This window comes from Rhea americana, unplaced genomic scaffold (assembly GCF_003343005.1).
Source record: "Rhea americana isolate MKP2758 unplaced genomic scaffold, rheAme1 scaffold_6, whole genome shotgun sequence".
Taxonomy (NCBI): domain Eukaryota; kingdom Metazoa; phylum Chordata; class Aves; order Rheiformes; family Rheidae; genus Rhea; species Rhea americana.
The window spans coordinates 8,628,384-8,648,018 of NW_028186756.1; the positions used below are offsets into that span (position 1 = coordinate 8,628,384).

The following is a 19,635-nucleotide window of genomic DNA, read 5'->3' on the forward strand; positions in this document are numbered from 1 at the left end:
GCCCCCGCAGCCCTGACGGCCGGCGCGGGGCGCGGGGCCGAGGCGGCGTGCTGCGTCCCGCGGTGTTGCGCACTGGATTTCCTCCGAGCCTGGTGCACACAAAACTAGAGCAAGCCTGAGATGGAGGCAGCGGTTTGCGCTTGTTGTGACTGCAATACTAGCCTCAGTGCCGCATGAAACCGTATAAATAAATATAAAACCCAACGTTCACTCCCTGCAAGTAACAACTGASAATAGTCGTTTACAAATAAAACTCTAAAGCTTTCGGTGGCTGTAAAATTGGAGTTGAATCTTTGCAGCAGAAGTTAAGAGATTTTAAAGCGGGCCAGCTCTGTCAAGAAGGTCGGTTAACCACAAACCTAAACTTTTCCCTGGGATGTGCCTCTGCTTTTTAGCATGAGTTTTCTGTCATCTCACCGGTTTTATATTGGGGCACAGTTCGTGCTGTCGTAACTTCAGAATTACAAAATCAACCAAGTCGTCATGAACGTATCCACGTGTTTACAGTGGCAGGCAATATAAGGTTATTTCCAGCCAGGTCGGTTTCTAATTCCGACTGCGTCATTCTCCAGGGACAGTTTAACAAGCAATTTGCCAGCTTCAGTTTTAAAAAAGAAAAAAACACATTTGGTCTTCTTCTCTTCGTTCAGCCTTTCTGACAATTTGGGGTTTTCGTGTGCTGTCTTATCTGTCCGTGTAAAGCAGCACCTGTAACTGGAGCWAGTCAGTCACCTCAGAGTCGGAGAGAAGAGAGTATTTTCCAATTGCCCGACACTCCTGTGCACAAGCTTAAGAGTTTCTAATCCAAACTCCCTAGTGCTATTTGTTCAGCATAACTATTTTACTAAACATTTCTGAATTTGCCACAAGACTAGTCATACTGGTTTAGCCAAGTCTTCTACAGTCAAACATACATTGGATTCAGCTCTAAGGTGAAAGAACGGCAGGGAAACATTAAAAAAAATACAGTATTAATGAAAGCAGGTGCACATAGAAGGTGTCAAGAAAAATGTACACAGGTATATTTAGGCATTAACTTTCTGATGAAGTAACAGATCATATGCAATCATCTTAAGCAAGACAGGGGAAAACACTGAGTAGGGACTATGCATATTAAATTGAAAAAATGCAAAGCGTTTACTATTTTCATTGGTCGTGCACAATGATAGCTACAGCTCTGACTGTAATGGAGACGAGATGTGCATCTATCATAGCTACATCATGTGATGAAAGACTTATCCAAAAGTACTCGCTCGAACTTCTTTTCCTTTTGCCGTTTGACAGTGGGACAAATGACTGGCAGGCAGCATGTTTACTAAATTGTCACTTTTTAAAACTCCAACTTGTACACATTCTGGAAGTCTGCACATACAAAGCTTGCTGTGGCATAAAATCATTATTGGAATTGTACGGGACATTGCTACAGGTTTTTCTAGAGAAGCGTTTTGATTAGATTATTGTGAATCAAGAATCATATCTACTTCACAGTCTCCTCAGCAGAAGCTAAAGCCTTTTTAAATGTTTTTAGTCATACTCCAGAATTTTAGTATTCATATTTTTTCAGCTTCCAGGATAAAAAGGCAAATATTCCATGTATGAACTAAGGACATACGAACACACAAACTCTGCAGGCAATTTTAAGTATAAGGAATAAAAAGAGATAATGCTGTTGTCTCAATTAGGAAAATTTAAGTGGAAAAGCCCCTCCTCAAAACAAAAATAAAAGCGAAACCACAGTTCTCCTTAAACCAACAAACAAACTTCAGATCATTTTGGCAATCAGTTTGCGGTGCAGTATTTTGTCCTATATCTAAAAGCAGTGTAGTATGGCCTGAGGGTAGAAATGAGCAGTAGTTGTAAATCTGTTTTTAATTTGGCTTCATCTCTGAAGAAAATCTATTTTAAAAGTATACGTTTTGCAAAAATCATAACATTAAAACAATGTAACTACAGAAGGTCACTACTATATAGACACTAATATTTTTCCTTGTAGCTTCTCATGTAATCTCAGTCATATTCAGTCATAAAACCACAATAGCCAACAGTGACAGAAAACTGTAAATAAGTATCTGTTAAATAAATAAATAAACAGACTATTAACTTAGAGCAAAGAGATCATGGCCTGATAGGCATGAGATACTTTGAGCCACCTTCAAAGACATACTATTTATATCTTTTTTTGATCAAAACTTTGAGCAAAACAGGCTTGTGAAGATGTCTGGCTGATCCAAGAAATGTAAGAACTTACCCTCTCTCCCTCTCTGTCTGAACAAAAAGAAAATACAACTGTGCAAACTTCCAGAAGACAGCTACCCCAAGGACATATGTAAAAGAAAGGGATTTTGAGTTTGGGACAATTTATAAATTCAATGACAGAATTTCAATTTGCCAGAGAAGGCATAAGCCTCTGCTTAAAACAGCAATTCTGAAATAGGTGAAGTCAACTTGTCACCAAAGCAGCTATTCCTATTTTAGTCCTTGAGAAATGTTCAGTTCTCCAGGTATTTGGTAGCAAAGAAGGAAATCAAAAAGGTTGAAATCATTGTCCTAACCGCACTGGGGGAAAAAGAAATGTTCTGTATACTACCATGGGAGAAAACATACAGTATTTATCTTAACCACAGACAGGATATGTGTTGCTAAGTCATCCAGAAGTACGTACCCTCAGCTTTTCATTCAAAAATTCTTTATCATTAGCACAACCACTCTACCCAGAAAACTCTACATTCATCCTTCCAGTGCGCCTGTCAAATGTGAAACCGTCTTGTTTCTCCTCCCTGTTACTGTACTGCAGTTAGTCTCCTGCCATTTGTCCTTTTGGCAGTTTTAGGAAACTTACTTTACATTTAGGAATTTTAAAAATCTTGAAAATCCTTCAGAAGGAAGCCAAGCTAAGATTGTTTACAATGCATGAGAATGTGGTAAAATACAGTTAGTTATAAAGAAGTCACAGTATAAGTAATTTAAAAGGTAGGAAAATAAGATTAAAAATATTAACACAGAACRTTATTTGGATATGAATAGATAATCTGTATTGACGAAATAAACTCACTTGCTAAATATGGATTTTCATTCTAAGAAAAGACTTCTCTTTGACACAGCAAAACCTGCCAAGGTCCCTGCTCCTCTCSTTTTTATTCATCGAAATTTAACACTCCTTCCTGTAAGTTTGATGGTTGTCCTTTATACCCAAATTTTCTTTCACTTTTTAAATATCTCTATTACCTATTTTTCCTGTTACCTATACTGTTGCAAAAGCCATTCTACCCAAGCTTTATGTGACATTATTCTTTCATCACATTTATATACAGCTATGGAAACTTGAGTACCTGCTATGTAGGTTCTATACTTTTTCCTATTTCTGTTTACTGTGTATTTATCAATGCTACGCAATGACTAAGAATAGTTCTAATAACCTACTGAAAGCTGAGTAAAAGGACTAGCYTGAGGAATGCAAAACAGGCAAACACAGTGTCTACTGGTTGGTTGATATCCCTGCACAAGATTAATACTTGTGCTGATCTTTATGTCATTTCTTTGGACACTGATATATGGACTAGCTAATATACATGGTAATTTTTTAATTATTCATTCCTTTTTCCCCCTTTGCTTCTAAAATATGAAACTATAGTCCTACTTGATACAAACGATGGTTATTTGTGGAATTTTTATTTCAGCTTTGCATCTAGCAGTAATTTCTCAACAGAGYTGGCGATAAAAATGCCTGCTGCATTTTTTCATACAGTAATCTTAATGGTATCATACAGAACTTCCTGGGTTAATATTTCCATTTTTAACAACGTTTTATGTGCCAGGACAGGACTAGCTTATCTGAATATAAGCCAGTAATTATATATAATATAATATAATACCTCTTTTATTACAATGCTCAGATTTCTTTCCAGCCTTAAAGAACTGGATATGATCTGTACAGAGAGAGAAAAAGAAATATTGCAGCTAAATACTATTTCTGGGTTTTCAAACATACATTTAATACTGCAGATACATGCTACCTTACCATTTTTAACAATACAGTACCTCTTTTTGATTTGGAGTCAAATCCCAATAGTWACTGTTTAATTAGACAGCGTATTCAAGCTCTTAGTAACAGCTACTAAATTTTCACACTTTTTCTATCATCTCTACTACTTTAGACCTGCACCTCTCAGTACTGTCTGTAGCTGAGCATGTACTCCAGAGAGCACATTCGATCATTGCAGTTCTGCAGAAGGTAAGAGAGAAGGAAAGGAGGATGTTTCTTCAGAAAATAGGGTGGGGGGAGAGGAGGACGGTTCTGCTCCAAGGCTACTGGAGGACTTTGCTGTCWGCTCTGCAGGTCTCCCTATGGACCAGTAGCTGACTTCCGTAGTTTATAATGCTGTGGTTCGTTCTCCAGACTGTTTAGAGCTTGTCTTTCAATGTTCCTGTTTCACAGCATAATTTAGGCAAGGACTTTTGCTCTGGGTATGCTCCAAAAGCTTCACAGAGCAATGCCAAAGTATCTCTACTTCAAAACTAGCCTGGTAGCCTTCTCAGCAAGGTTTGTGTCCTTACCCTGGGCTCTGGAAGGGTCCTCACCCTCCACCTCGCATGTTGTCTGGGCTTCCTCTGACCTCCAGGCATTGTCCCTTCTGCTCGATCCCTCCTGCCTATCTTCTTTTCCCCAGGCAGCAGCACCATCTACCTAAGMTATTGCAGACTTTCTTAGAAGTCTCACTCATAGCTACAGGAAAAGCAAATGGTGCTTTGTTTTCAGAGCTATCATGAGCAAGTCATTCTCCTGCTTCAGCACACAGCTGCCTAGCAGTCCAGTGACTTTCCTCATGACCCAGCTTCCTAGTCCTTGGAGAAGGGATGCAAATCCTACACACAGCACTCACCCTGCACAGTACCTCGCCTCCTGGGAACACATAGCCGGCAATGCAGCAGGTAATCCTGGCTTTCCCTGGGTGCAGAAGAGGCAGGAGCTGGGGGAGACAGAGCCATCCAGAGGGAGCTTGGAGGGACCATGCCAAAGAGCTTGGAGCTGCCTCTGATTTTTTCTGATCTTCAGAAGACTCCAGCCTGGCTGAGCCCATTGGAGAGATGTGGTGCTGTCAGGAAGACAGAATGAGACTGGAGCTTGCCCACTGCTTCGCATCATTCATGTCAAACCCCATCTCTTGCTAGCAAAGCAGACTACTGCACAGCACAGCACTGTGAGAAAGACCATCTCTGAGTTCAACAGTGTCTCTGTCACACCACAGGCCAGAAGACCAGTCACCAGGAATCCCAGCAAGCCATTGAGCCAACCATCCCCACAAACTTTCTATGATTCACACCTTTAGCCCTGGCACTGCATGCACCATGACAGACCTACTTACCAGGGTGAGTGTGGTGTGTTCAAGAGCCTGAGGCAGTCGGGCTGAGTCAGACGCAGGACTCCAAACCAGAACCCCTCTGCTATCTCCAAATCCAGTGGCTGAGGCACATACAAACCCTGCTCACAGCTTGCTGACCTGATATCACCTACCTTACCTCTCTAGAGAAGGGGCAAAGCCAGCAGGTCTCCCAGTGCTGTGGTCACAAGTCCTGCTGTCTACAGCCCAAGGAGAAGAGGTTTGATTGGGGCCTGCCCACATTCACCAAATGACTTCTTCATGGACATCCTAAGAAAAACAAAAAGCAGGCAGTCAACATGCAGAAGTTACCACCAGAGTGTCCTGGTAAGATCTCTCCATTTCCTCCAGCTGTAAAATAGAATTACCAGAGGCCCATGTGAGATTTTTTTCTGGGTGTCATCCAGCCACAAGTATTTCATTCCTGGAGCTCAGAGAGAGAGAGGAGGAAATCTAGCACAAGACAAAGCATTTATGATTGATTTACCTGGAAATACCAGCCCTTTTCCACCAACTGAGGTAAGTCTCCTGTGAAGATGCACCCTTTGGTCTGTATGTTCACGTAGGAGCAGATTTGCAGAAAACATCTGCCGAAGATGTCAATGGGCTTTGCTGGTTCGATGACACTGCAAAGGGCTGCTGCCTGGCAAGGCTGGGGTCCAGGGTCAATGGATGCATGTCAGATGGTCCAAGAGAAGGTGTAGAAGACAACACAAACTCCTGCGTGTAGTTGCCTGTCACCAAAGGCCCACAAGCAGGCCTCTGCAACCAGCTGCAGCCAAAAGGACATTGATGTTCACACCAACCTTCCCTCTCTGGAGGCAGAGCAGCAAAATATTTGCTCTGTGTTTGATGCATCCCACTTGCAACACASAGCTGAGAAAAAGCTTCTGTTGTATAGAAGGATTATTTTCTGAAATGAGAGACAACCAGAAGAAAACTATTGATAATATATAGACAAAGCAGCTTAACACTTCATGGTGCAAGGGCAAATCTCTGCAGGTGCTGTGTGAGGTCCTTACAGTGGGCACCCTCAGCTTTTCTTCACAGATGCTGACCCTGAGGAGCTGTGCCCTTTGACATCCCTCTTCTCCCCATCACAAGGTGAAGCTTGCAGAGCCAAGGGAGGCGTTGAAATCACCTGTAAAATGGGCAGACAGCAAAGCTGCCTCTGCTCTGCACCATGTCCATTCTGCTAGGAATTTAGGCAGCCCAAAAGTGCAGCTTTGCCATTGTGCACTTTTTTTTTCCAACATCTGCCTGTCCTGCTTACTGGAAAATCATGGAGCCGCTGCTAATTTCATTAGCAGGCCCATCAAGTGGTTCATCAAATATGATTTCCTGGCTTGCTGCCATGAGGAAATAAGCAGGATCTGTTCTGAATTCGCAAGCCATCCTCTGGGGTAATTTGTCGGAAGGCTTAAAGTTTCCCGAGTGGATTATTATCTTGGATTAAAACTGGGGAATGGAGTATTTTTGTCTCCCTAGGAAGGAGCCAGAATATGCTCTAAGCTACCAGGAGCTCCCCAGCCCAGAGGCACAAGCCTGCTTGCCCAGTGACAGGGCTATGGCCAGGGCCAGGCAGGGACACAGGCACCCCCAGACCGCGTCTGCGGCTGCCTCCTCCCCGGGCCAGAGCCCGTCGCAGCCCCRGCTGCTCTCAGACAGGCTCTGCAGCCCTCCGGGGCCACCTCCCGCTGCGGCCATGCTCCCTGCAATCCCTGAGCCACCGAGCGCAGAGTCAGCTCAGAGATACTGTCAGCAAAGAAGTGACGCCCACTGGTTTTCGAGCTGCTGTCCACGGAGAGGGGCAGGGATTATGYGTGTGGGGCAGCCAAAGCGCAGCTGAGAAGTGCCAGGACGCTGGAAGAGGCTCCCACGCGCCAGTTCGAAGGGGYTGCAGCTCCGTCGGAAAACACTCAGAGCTGCGTTTGCAAACGCTCAGCAGCTGAAACGCGACCCTGTGGTTTGCACGGAGGTGCCCAGCGCTCGGGGCTGAAATCACAGCCCCTTCCCTCCCGCTGCCCTTTCCCCGCGGTCCCCGTTTCGGGGAACAGGCCAGGGCCGGGGTGCTGCGGCTGCGAGGCGCAGCACGGTTCTGCGGTTCACAGCACCCTCTCCTGGCTCCGGCTCCACATCCGCAGGGCGAGGGCCGCAGCTCAGCSCCCGGCGGAACAAGCCGGTGCTCCCGCAGCCCCTGCGCCCGAGCGGGGCTGGGAGAGGGGATGCTCTGCCCCTGCTGCTTCTGCGCCCTCCCTGCGATGCGGGAGAGAATGACGAGCAGATTAAGTTAGTGCTAAATCCAACATCATGGACATGGAAAAGCTGGGAAACWGGGATTCCAGTATTAATAAAAAATCATTTATCCTCAAACAAAATCATCTTAGTGCTAAAAAAAAACCAGAAAACTCTAAAATTTCATTTAGGGACAACATCAAACTTTTCGTTTTATYCCAAATTCTGATTTTGATAGTTTAACCTTCCCAAACACACACTCCTAAAAAAGAAAGGCCTTTTTAAAAAATAGGTAATTCCCACTCAAACTGAAGGGATATAGTCTCATTTTGGAGGGGAAAAGAAAGGACAAAGCAAATAACCTTACTTTTCCACCATGAATCTTTCTTGGCTGATATCTCCCCTTGTGTCTCCCCATTATTTTAGCCTAACTATTTGCTGAACTTGGCCCAAAACATGAGCTTCCCCAGCACCCCTGACATTCTTTTCTCCAGTGAACTTCCTCCTCCTGGGAAAAGTGTGGATTAGCCGCTGCGGACTAAGTGAGGGGGAGCAGGAGATCCCAGATGCCTGCACACAGGATCAGGTTGAGCTGGACAACAGAAGCAAGAAATCAGGTAGCATCCTTCAGTCCCAGCTCTTGCCCAGCACCATTACCCCAGTGTCAGGAGGCCAAACTAGTTTATCCTGTGACAAYACAGTAGAGCCTGGAAGGCAGAAAGCATAAGGCCAGTTCCTGGCCCTGACACTGAATGATTTGTTCAGTCTGCATCTAAAGGCACTTCCCTGCCCAGGACAGAGAGCTTGTCCAACCTTGCTAGCTTGGCTGTTCCCAAATTTAGTGACGAACAGTGCAAGATATCAAGCTAGACAGGCCGTATTTTCATGCCAAGGAGCTAAATTTGTGAACCTAGGACAAGTGACTGCGGAACAGGCACCTGGTGAAATCCTCCCCGCTCGCAGACAGGCACTGCAAGGGCTACAACGGTCTCTGAGGTTCAGCCCAGCTGGCTCGCGCGCAGGAGCGACACACAGAGCCAGCAAAGCCCTGCTTGCCTCCCCTGGCCAGGGGCTGGGGCCGGCTCTGGGAGCTGAGGTTGGCTGCAGCGGACTCTGGTTTGAGGTAGGTGCCTCGGGTGGTATTAGTGCTTACGCTACAGTTGCTGTGTGAGGGGTTGTGGTGGCCTTTCCTGCCCTGCGCCTCTCAGCAGCAAGCTGTTCATGCCATGGAGTCCATAGGGTACAGCGTATCTTGGCAGAGTTTTGCCGGCAGCTCAGAGGGTGCCGCGTTTTCTCACGTGTGCAAATGGTCCCCCTCGACTCTGCCACTCATTTYTTCTTCAGAAGGAAACTGGCCTGAAAGACCCCAAAATTCCCACAGAGGACAAGGAAACCTCCCACCTAAGAAAATAAATGTGTTCTGCTCTCTCTCTGAGCTATCCACTGCAAAGTAAATATGGGCACAGTTGGATCCCATCACTGCTTTGTTCCTTTAAAATGCGTCATTTCAGTCAAACCTTTACTGGCACCTCTAGCCATCATTAGAAAGAGAGATAGTTACTGTCTTCCCTCTGTACATAGTGTAAAAGGCACTGTCAGTCCGAAGAGCAATGTTTTTTCCTGCTACTTTCTACTTGTCATCTGAGACTTCCGTAGTCAAAATGAAATTCATGCTGCCTCCTCAGCAGGAGAGCAGGAAGGCGTGGAAACATCGTCCTCTGTGTTTCATTTTCTGCTAGGAATCTAGTGTTTTCTAAGGGCCGTCTCCCTCCTCGGTCCGATTGTAAACAGGGAGGTGGTACACAGCAGACTGTCCACTGCGACTCTGTGCCTCCTCGGTGCGCACAGAGGTCAGCACCTCCAGGCATCCCTCTGTGCTAGGCTGTGGATGATGATGTCCCACCTAATATTAAGGTAAAGGGAAAGAAGGAGGTGTGATGAGCAGAGACTTTTCGCAGAAGCTGGAAGGAAATATTAGCAGTGGCATAAGCCATTCTCCTTTCTTTTTTTATTGATCCAAGCCCAAGATCTCAGATCAAGGCAGTCAAAGAGACAAGCCTGAAGGAGAGGGAAGATAGTCACCTGATTTGGAGCCATGTCAAGAGCTGCACCAAGGAAGTGGCAACAGCCATGCTAAAGACTTCTGAGAAATCTCTGGCAAAGCAGCTAAAGGAGCTGCCTGTGAAAAACATACACTGTCTCAATACAAGGTAGGACATTGTTTAGCTGATCTGTGTGTCCCCTCATTACATCCCACCAGGATGTCCCTCCCCATCATCAAACAGACTGTCTGAGCTATCAGAGAAGAAGTCCTCCAGATCTTGTTGTCTCATCTTGGACTCCAGAACAGTGATGCGCTGCTTGAGCTTCATCTGGGCAGCATTGTACTCCGTCAGGAGCCGGCCAAAACGGGTATGCAGCGTGTCCAAGTTCAAGGCCAGCCTGTCCAGCTTTTCCTCCACATTCTTCCCTTCCATGCTTTCCTCTGCAGCTGACTCATCTAGCAGCCCTTCCTTGGTCAGGATCTCCCGGCCACGCTCCTCCAGGACTTTTCTGGCATCAGGATACTCTGTGACTGCTTCCATCAGGTCTTCCTTTGATAGGCAGAAGAGATCAGAGTAGCCCAAGCTACAAATGTTGGCAGTGCGTCTGTTGCCCATTTTGCTTCCTTTAATATTGAGGATGCTAATCTCACCAAAGCAGCCTCCTGCGGTGAGCAAAGCATATTGTGTTATTCCATCATCTGCCACCACAGCCAGCTTCCCCTCCTTGATGATGTACATCTCTTTCCCAATGTCTCCTTTCCGGCAAACATAATCTCCTGGGCTGAATACCTGAGGGCGAAGCTTCAGCACCAGCTCCACCAGTAGACCTGCTTCACAGTCCTGGAAGATTCTCACCTTCTTCAGTGTCTCCAGATGAACATTGATGGCAATCTCTGCCCTTAACTTGTCAGGGAGATTCTTCAGGACTTCATGTTCATCTACAGCCTTCTTATTGGTCCATAGATAGTCAAACCACTTGATGACTTTGGTTTCCATGTCCTTGCTTACCTTGCGGAACTGCATATAGTGTTTGATGGCATCAATTTTTGCCTGGAACTCTGCCCTCGTGGCATTCATATTGGCTATCATGGATCCCACATTCCCCACAATGGTGGCAAAGATGAGGACACCAATGAGGAAATCGAAGATCACAAAGAGATACTCTTCATCACGCACAGGAGGAGGGGTCTCTCCAATGGTAGTCAAAGTCAATGTAGACCAGTACAGACAGTAGACGTACTCCCTGGTGAGATATCCATATTCAGGGTCTGTGACATTGGGATAAACCCAGGTGTCCTCTCCAAAGCCTATGGCTTTTGAGATGGCGTAATAGATGCATGCATTCCAGTGGATGATGATCAGGATATAAAGAACCAAGTTGCTGATCCGAAAGATGTTGGGGTAGCTGGTTCTGGTCTCAGTCCTATCAAAAAATTCAAACATGCGGGAGAAGCGCAGCAGCCTGTTGAAACGCAATTCAGGGCGGTGCAATCCCACAACAAAGTACACCATGTCTGTTGGCAGAATGGAGAAAACATCCAGCTTGAACTGTAACGTGTGGATATAGCTATCCCGTAATTTCTTCAGGTCCTTAACCAGAAGACCTTGTTCCAAAAAACCTACCAGAGAAGCRAAAGATAGAATTATCTTGGCTTATGTACAACTCTTCTACAGACTTTTTGATAAACATTTCACTGTATGCCTTTCACATGCATGCATATACTCACAGAGTCATTCAAATATTACTAATTCCACCTGAGCTACTGAGTCTACAAGCTTTAATTATCCCTCAAGCTCTTCATCTGGAAAAAGCCATGCAAAAATATCACTTAGGGATTTACTCTATTGCCTCAAAGAAATGGGGATGCAAAGGTTTCCATCCTCCAGATCATGAATTATTGCAAGTTCTGGACAAAAAAATGCGCAGCTGCCCGCCCCATTCTGAGAACATTAAATTCTACCATTTTTCCATTTAGATAATTCATTAACTGAACCGATAGGAAATCAGAGATACAGACCTTCAACTATGCCCGAGTGCTAATAGTAATGTGAGTAATTTTGTACAATTATTCAAAGGTGAAGTTGAAAGCTAGGATGATTAATCTTTCATTCTAAAACTTACTCTATTTCTCAGGTCTTTTAATTAGATTCTTTCTCTGGAGGCTGCTTTGTACTAGCAAGTGCCAAGGTAGATAAAAACCCTCTTTATAATGGAGCTATATATCCCATCCCTTGCAGCTCATCCCCACTTTCAGGGAATTAAAGCAAAACACTCACAAGCTGGGATGATTCCTTTACTTACCTGTGCGCAGGCGAATCACTATGTCTCCGATATAGATACAGTCCGAGATGTAGTCTAACACCAGCCAGAGAACAACGTAAGTCTTTTGCAGGTCACTGAAACAAGCCCTTGAGGAGGACCACATAATGGGGTGATGAGACCACCAAACACCCTTATCATTCCAACTCAGCTGATTCTGGGGGTCCTACACTCTACAGCTGAGCTTGGTCACTCCCCCTCTGCTCCTAGAAATTGAATTCCTCTTCTCAGAATCATCTGCCCTCTCTTGACTGAGGTAAGGAAACGTCCTTGAGACCACCTCCCAGAAACACCTCACAGCCTTGCAAGCAGCTGCACCCCGAGATGACAGTCCTTTCCCACCAGGGCCAGATAATGAAGTTCTGCCTTTGCACTGCTGCAGTCACAACGAAATGGGAGGTCTATTCCTTCAGGTTCCCATAGGCCCCAGCCCCAGCATGACCAGCTTCAGATGTCCAATACCAGCCTGAGCTACAACCACGAGATGAACAGGAGGGACAGAGGAGACAGGGACCCTACAAGCCTACCAGCTCACCTGGCCACAAGCAAGCACCAGTTATAGAGGACAGGAATCGCAATAACAGCCAGCCAACAGTAATACCAGTCCCCCGCAGGGTCCACCACAAAGATCTGCCATTTCTTCCTGGAAGTAGAGAGAACCCAGAGATGGTAGGCAGTGTGTGAATAAAGGGCTAAATGTAAAAAACAGGTTTGGAAGGGAGCGTCTAAATTGTCTCCTTCATCCTTTACACTAGACTGGCTTAAACATAGCTGCAGCCAGTCTCTACGCTAGGCCCTATGCCAGGAGTGCTGAGTAAAGAAGTCCAGCACTGTTTAAGCTCCTTTATCCCCAAAACTGTGCTTGATAATGTACCAGAAGAGGAAACTGTAGCACAGCAAGGCAAAGCAGGCAGCCTACATGCACACAGCATATCAGTGGCAGAGCCAGAAACAGACATTTGGAAGAAGGTTCTCATTAGATGACATTGCTTCTCCCAGATACGGTAGAGATTGGAGCCAGATAGATTTTGAAGAAGAATGTTAATAAGGGCAGAAAGAAAAGCGTGCTGCCAAATCAGTGGGAGGCACTGGGAGGTGCTGCCCAAACAACAGAGCAGTGGCCTGGGCAGACAGCATTGCAGGGCTGCCATCCCCACTCTGCCCASAGCTGCCTGCTTGCAGTCTGCTCAGCCCTGGGTCCAGCCTTTGAACTGTTCCCAAGTGTTTGATCCAGCTTATCTTGGGACTCTGAGATAAGATGTGTGGGCTCCTGTCGCCAGATCTCACTGGAGAAGCTGGGGAACAGAAACTGTGCAGCTGAACTGATAGGCTGCTGCAGCCTGGTCGAGGAAAACTCCCTCTCGCCCTCCCTCCCTCTCTCCCTCCCAGCTTTTGAACATGCAAAACTTCCCCCAGCAATGGGAAGAACAACTCCATTGCCAGCAGATAGCCGCATGCACCCCACTGCTTCTGATGCCTTCAAAAGTAAATCCTCTGACTTGAAGCCTGATTCCCCGCTGCCACACAGGCAGCAGCACCCGCAGTGCCCGAGTGTGGGAATTAACACCCTGAGCAGAGCCAGCAGCTGTCATTGACATACACTTCAGCTACAGCCACAGACAAGTGGGTGCTCAACCTTCCCATAAGAAGTGCTGAGAGAGTGCATGCCTTTTGTTCAGAAACGGGTCCATCTGGGGCTTAAATGTTTTCTGAGAAAGAGACTCTCTAAGACCTACAACACCTGACACAAGGGAAGCATTGGCTCACCTACAGCCAGCAGTTACTGCTGTAGCACACACATCACAAGCACCACTAACCATGACTGCGTTAATCATGCTGGCAATTTCAGCTTTAAATCACCAGTTGTGACCACAGCAGGTGGCCAGAGTCACTGACATTGTCCCACAGACATATACAGTACAGCTGTCCCCTCTGACAACAGGGCTAGGGTAAAAACYGGAAAACCAGGGGCTGGGTTAACCCAGAGAGAGGGAATAATCAGCTGCCCGTTCCTGAAGGCTTTGCACCCAGTGCTGCAAACCGCCRAGGCTCCCATTGCACTGCCTGGCACCGCATGCTCGTTAGCAGACCCGGGCTTTTCATCCACACAGCTGAGGACCTAGAACACAGCAGAAGTTAGCACCATCTCTCCAGGGGCTGTTTCTGAGAGCTGCAATGCACTCCCCRCTAGAGACTGGTGGGGTAACTCTGAACATACCTCTTCCCCGCCCCCAGGGACCTTTACCCTCTTAAATAAAGTCAAGCCGGCAAACAAGATGCATCGTGGTGCCGCAATGGCGCTTGGCTCTGTTGTCCATCGCCTCTGGATGCAGGAAAGCTTCATCCTGCCAGACTCACCTCAGAAAAAGAACAACCTCGCCTAAGGAGCCACAGCACTGAGCAGCCCCCTCACAGCAGCCTGCAGCTCCCTCTTTCTCTGATAACTAACAAGCTCCCCTTAACCTCACAGGGCAGAACATTTTTCTCCATGGCTAGTAAAGACCCAGATACAAGCCTCAGATATAGTTCTCCTAAAGAAAACAATCATTTCTCGGTGTTCTAATTACCATGTATAATAGTARGGTCCAGGCTAGTACATGAGCTTTGCCCTTTAATTAGCCAGCAGAAGAAAAGCCGGGTTATTGCTTTTCACCAGGTGTGTGAGCTGAGGAGATGAAAGGGCTGGAATTGAAAGAGCGTTTTTARAAAGGTGCCGTCGCAGTGTCTGTACCTGGGGGAGACACAGGCAGACGTGCACTCCCTTCATCTCTCTTTGTCCTGCAGATGATGAAATGAGACTTGCAAACACAACACCTTCATGTTTGCAATAGTCCTCTGGGAGTTTCTTCAGCAAGCACTCCTGTTGGGATAGGACCCTGGACCCAGCACAGGGCTAAGCTCAGAAAACATCCCAGACCAGGGCTCAAGTTCTTAGGGCATCACAGCTGGTGCTGACCCCACGTCCCCTTGGTTTGCCCACAGCTCCTCACATACATGCACCGGTCAGAGGTGAATCTTTTGGTGGATGCAGGGCTACCCCCAGTATCAAGTTGCATTCRAAACAGGTGTGGGGATCTGCTAACTCTCATGAGCCATGCAARGGTAAGGACCAAGGCAGAGAGGACTCTATGTTGAGGGACAGGCTAGGTCTCCTCCACAAAGACAGACTGCCAGGAGGGAAAGAGCAGACCATGCATTGCCTACAATGCCTACATGCATTGCTGGGGAAGGCCAGGCTGACTGCCAGGAAAGGGGTTGGAGAGGACAGGGGACCTTCTCCACTGCTTGCCTTCCTACCTGTCCCTCTCCAGGCAGATCTGCACCTACGGTCCCCAGAACTGATTCCCAGACCCATTCCTCCCCTTCCCCAGCACTCAGCACATCCCCATCCATGTCTGTTTGGCTACGCTGCCAGGAGGTCCCGAGCACCATGCACGGCTGACCTCCAGCCAAGGATGACAGAGACTGCAGGGAAGGGACTCTACTTTTTGTTTTTTGCCTCTGTCTCCTCGCTSTCTGGATCATTGCTGACATCCTCGGCCACCGTCTGGATCTCGGGACCCTGGAACCGCTCAAGGAAGGGGTCAGGCCTTTGCTGCTCCTCATGCAAGCTCTTGCTGGCCCAGTCTCTCAGCACCAGCACCAGGCGGACTATCCTGAACAGAGGAGAGAGGCAGAGTCAGAAGGAGGTGTCTGTGGAGCCAGAAGAGAGCAAAAACTTGAGAGCAAACCCTCATAGGGAGCTGAGGTAGTGTTTGTGCTGGTAGGGSAGTCCATGGAACACTCAAGGGTGCTTACCGCTGAGAGGAAAGGTCTCACGGCCCCTATCAGGCCCAAACATGGTCTTTTTGCCCCTTGCAGTGACAGTATGAGACCAAGAATATATGAGCAAGACAGTCCTGGGCCCATCCCAGCAGAGTCCAGTGGCCTCTTCCCAAATCCTGCTGTCTCTTGTCACAGAGACTTGAGGAACATGTAGGTGACTCAGGTAGAGCTGAGGCTACCTGCAATGGAAAGGTGCCCTTGGGCACAGCCAGCCTCCAAGCTGGAGATGATGGAGCAGTSCTCTCTCACTGCCCTCTCCACGGGCTGCTGCATGCAGAGCAAACCTGGTCCCTGTGGTACTTGAAGGGTATAAATCGCGRATGGTATAAATTGTGAATAGTGGCCTCACACAAGCCCCAGGGCCCCTCTGCCTGCAGGAGCACGGGGAGCACCCAGCTCTCCGCAGGACGGAGGAGGCCATGYGTTGCCTCCTTGTGGGCAGGGGAGCAGGCAGGCAGCATGCTCCCTTGCCCAGCAAGGTGGGAGATGGCTCGGAGATGGCATGTACCGCCTCTCCAGGCAAACCGGGAGCAGGAAGGACAGAGCACTGCTTACTCAGTGTCCCTGCAACACGGTGACGTTTGGCAGCCCTTTCCCCTGTTTCACTGTGAGTATTTCGAAGTCAGGCCCAAAAGGCTCTGGCTCAGCCCAGAGCCCATCGAACAGCTCTGGAGCTTCCTTCCTGTGTCCTGGAGCTGTCCCGGCACTCGGGGCCCACCGCGCACATGGATACCTGGCTAGAGCTTGCCGCCCTTGGAAAGCGGGGGCAACCAGCTGCTCTCCACCATCCGGAGGAGCATCTCCCCATGGCTCTGRAGAGGCGTCATCGTGGGCAGACGGGGCCCTGCAGCAGGGAGAGGCAGGGTCACGGCTGCACCGTCCTGCAGCAGTGCCTGCCCACAGCCGCCTTAGACCAGCTGGAGGAGGCAAGCACTTGGYGTTTGTCGTTGCAGCCCTGCCGTTGCCCCCGGGACACATCCCACGCGTGCCAAGGTGGTCTTTCTCCTCTCCCCCTGCCCCACCGGTGCTGGAGCAACGACTGTGCACCCCGTCCCGGTGGCATGTGGCCAAGGAGGGCCTCACCAGTCCCACGCAGCCGGGCTCCCCCAGGAGGTCCCCGGCGCCGGGAGCCTCCCGGAGCCCTTCCTTGGAGACGCCTCCCCCGCCCGGAGCACGGGCTGGCCTCACCTCCGGGTGCTGAGCACCGTCCCCTCRGTGGCACCCCGGGCTCGGGCGGGCAGAGGCGGGTGGTGGTTGGCCGGCGAACTCTGCAGGCCGTTACTCTTCATAGCRGGCGCGCACCCCGCGCCGGGAACCCCGACAGAGCAGAGAGCGGCCGACCCGGCCGCGCGCGGAGCGGGACACGCCACGCGCTGCGTGGGGCCAGCCCCCTCCGGCCTTACGCGCCGAGACGCGGCGCCGCACGGGATGGGAGCGTAGGCACCCGCGGGACTCGCCCGCTCGGTGTTTCCGTCCCCGGCCACCGCCACCGCGGCAGCGCAGGCAGCAACAGCCCCGCAGAGCATTTCGCCGTTGCTCGCCAAGAGCTCCCGCGAAGCGCAGCGGCGCGATTGCAGCCCGGCGGCGATGCCGAGCTCTCCCCGCTCCGCAGCCATTGCCGGGGCAACAGCGCCGACAGGGAGCTGCTCCCCGCGGAGCRGAGCGGGGCGGCGGCGGCCCCGGGGCGCCGCGCAGCCCTAAGGCCAGGCTGGCCCAGCACGGAGAGGCGGCTGCGCCGGCAGCGCTGGGAGACGTTGCGCGAACGGGCTGCTTGCACCAAAGCAAGCTGACCTCCTCCCCGGGCAGTGGGACCCGCTGGTGCTCTGCCCGGCAAACCCCACGTCTAACAGGGCCTCAAATCTCCACTGCACCGGAGGCTGCAACCGGCGGTTGAGGTTTGCTGTGGAAAGAAAACGAGCCTTGCCGAGGTTCCTGCTGGCAGCAGCTGCCCCCCGGGTCCAGGGAGCAGTGGGGAAACTGTGCATTTACGCATGAAAGCTGACGYGGAGCTGTTAAATCTGGGATGTCACTGGAGTTTATTATCCAGGGAGCAGGAGATTGCCCTGCGGCGCCGGCTCGTCTTGCCCTCGCGCTGCTCCCCGACACCACGCGCAGCCGTCACCACCCGGCGCTGCCCACAGCCCCACCTGGCTGAGAAACAGCCCCAGGACTTGGAAAGCCGGAGTCRTGGCAGGGAAGGAAGGAAAAGGCCCCAGGAAGGTCCTACCCGGCCAGCGGGGCCGCAGGGTCCCGGCCCAGCCTGAGACACTCCTGCTGCACCTCCCGGCCCGGAGCCCGGCTTTGCTCTGCGCCTCCTGCGCTCGCAGCAGCCGAGCCCGGCCCCCCGCGCCGCGCCGCGCYGCGGACGCTGCTTTCCCAGGCGCTGCCCCCACCCCCTTGCCGCGTGCAGCCCACCTCCTGGCTCCTGCAAGCATCACCCCCCACCTCCAGCGCGGTGGCACACGAAGGAGCCGTGCGAGAGGGCGGCAGCTCCGAAGCAGCAGCTCCAGGAGCTGTTACTCATAAACCTGGAAGGTCCAGATCCCTCTGGCTTGCCCTTTTTCCACCCCCAAAACATTTGTCCCTGGCTGTTTGGTCCTCGCTGCCACCAGCTCCATTTCCAGGTGTGGCTACATTTTAGTCCAGGTAGGAAGGCRGAGACTCAGGGCTCCTGGAGCCAAACTCACGCGTGCTCTTTTCAGCCATTTCTGTGCCTCAGTTTCCCTCCCTGTAAAGTACTGTGAGCACACTGTGAGATTTGGGTTCTTTCTGTACCTTCTTTATAGCTGCATCCAGGAAACATTATTCTCAAGGGACAGCTTTCCCAGAAGCCGGGGGAAGGGGCTCTTCCCCCTGCGGCCAGACGGTCCCTCCGGACATGTGCATCCTCATGGAGAGAGGGCAGCGAGAGATACTGCGGGACTCACCTGCGCAGGACTCGTGCAGCATCTGAACCACCTTGCAGCCGGCCTGATAGAGAGGTTTGAAGCCCTCATAGCAGGTGGCTGCGCTTAACCAGACAGAAGCATCATCATTAACCAGAAACTCTCCTCCAGATTCCTCCAGCAGCCGACATTCCTGTTTTACACCAGCAGGCCAAGTGATTTGGGGCTCTAGAGAAGTCAGGAGCCACCATCCAATTAAATATGCATGGATGGCACCAGCTCAGGGTCCTGCTGCGAAGAGAATAAATCTTACCCATCCACRGAGATACCAGGATCCGACTCCACAGTTGGTGGAAGAGATGTCCAGACACACTGAGTTTATTCTAATACATATTTTAYGGTCAGTGTTTCCAGATTTACACCAGGAAGCATGCCTTATGGAAAAGCCATATTGTMTCCTCCTTAACATGTCAATAATTAGCCTTCAAGAACACATACAGGATTGGATCACTTCCCCTCTAAGTGTCTTCAGTGCACACTTTGAAGGTGTTGGGTCCCCAAAGGGTCAGCCCTTCTCACCTTGAACTACTATTTAGGAAAAAAATAAAAGCAACAAYAACAAAAATCACTTCTTCCAGAGCACATTTTCAGTTCTCAGAGARGAGGAACCAGCCAAACAARCACTTTCCAAACAATGCAKTTTCCTGGCGTGACTCTCACAGAGGATGTGGCAGCTCCCTCTTCATGTGTATAAAGAGAGAAGGAGAGATGGCAAAATGGGCTATTTCCCTCTCCTGCCCCTCCAGAAAACCCAGTGAGTTGGAGTGTCAGCCTAGCTAACTGCACTCCAGTCATCCCAGAAGAGCTGTAGGTAGAATTGGTATACGAATTTGTGCAAAGTCCCATGGTAACTCCAACTGCATCCCTTAGCCATGAGCCACAGGAAT

General features: G+C 49.5%; 1 protein-coding gene across 1 annotated transcript; it reads right to left on the reverse strand.

The window, feature by feature from the left end:
• Positions 1-9,800: 9,800 nt before the first annotated feature.
• CNGA2 (cyclic nucleotide gated channel subunit alpha 2) lies at positions 9,801-17,092 on the reverse strand. Its single transcript, XM_085319730.1, has 6 exons — positions 16,992-17,092; positions 16,537-16,647; positions 15,464-15,634; positions 12,514-12,621; positions 11,961-12,067; positions 9,801-11,277 (listed from the first exon to the last, which is right to left on the reverse strand). Exons 1-6 carry the CDS (start codon positions 17,090-17,092, stop codon positions 9,860-9,862), a joined length of 2,016 nt encoding a protein of 671 aa, XP_085175856.1. The 3' UTR covers positions 9,801-9,859.
• Between the last annotated feature and the right edge of the window lie 2,543 nt (positions 17,093-19,635).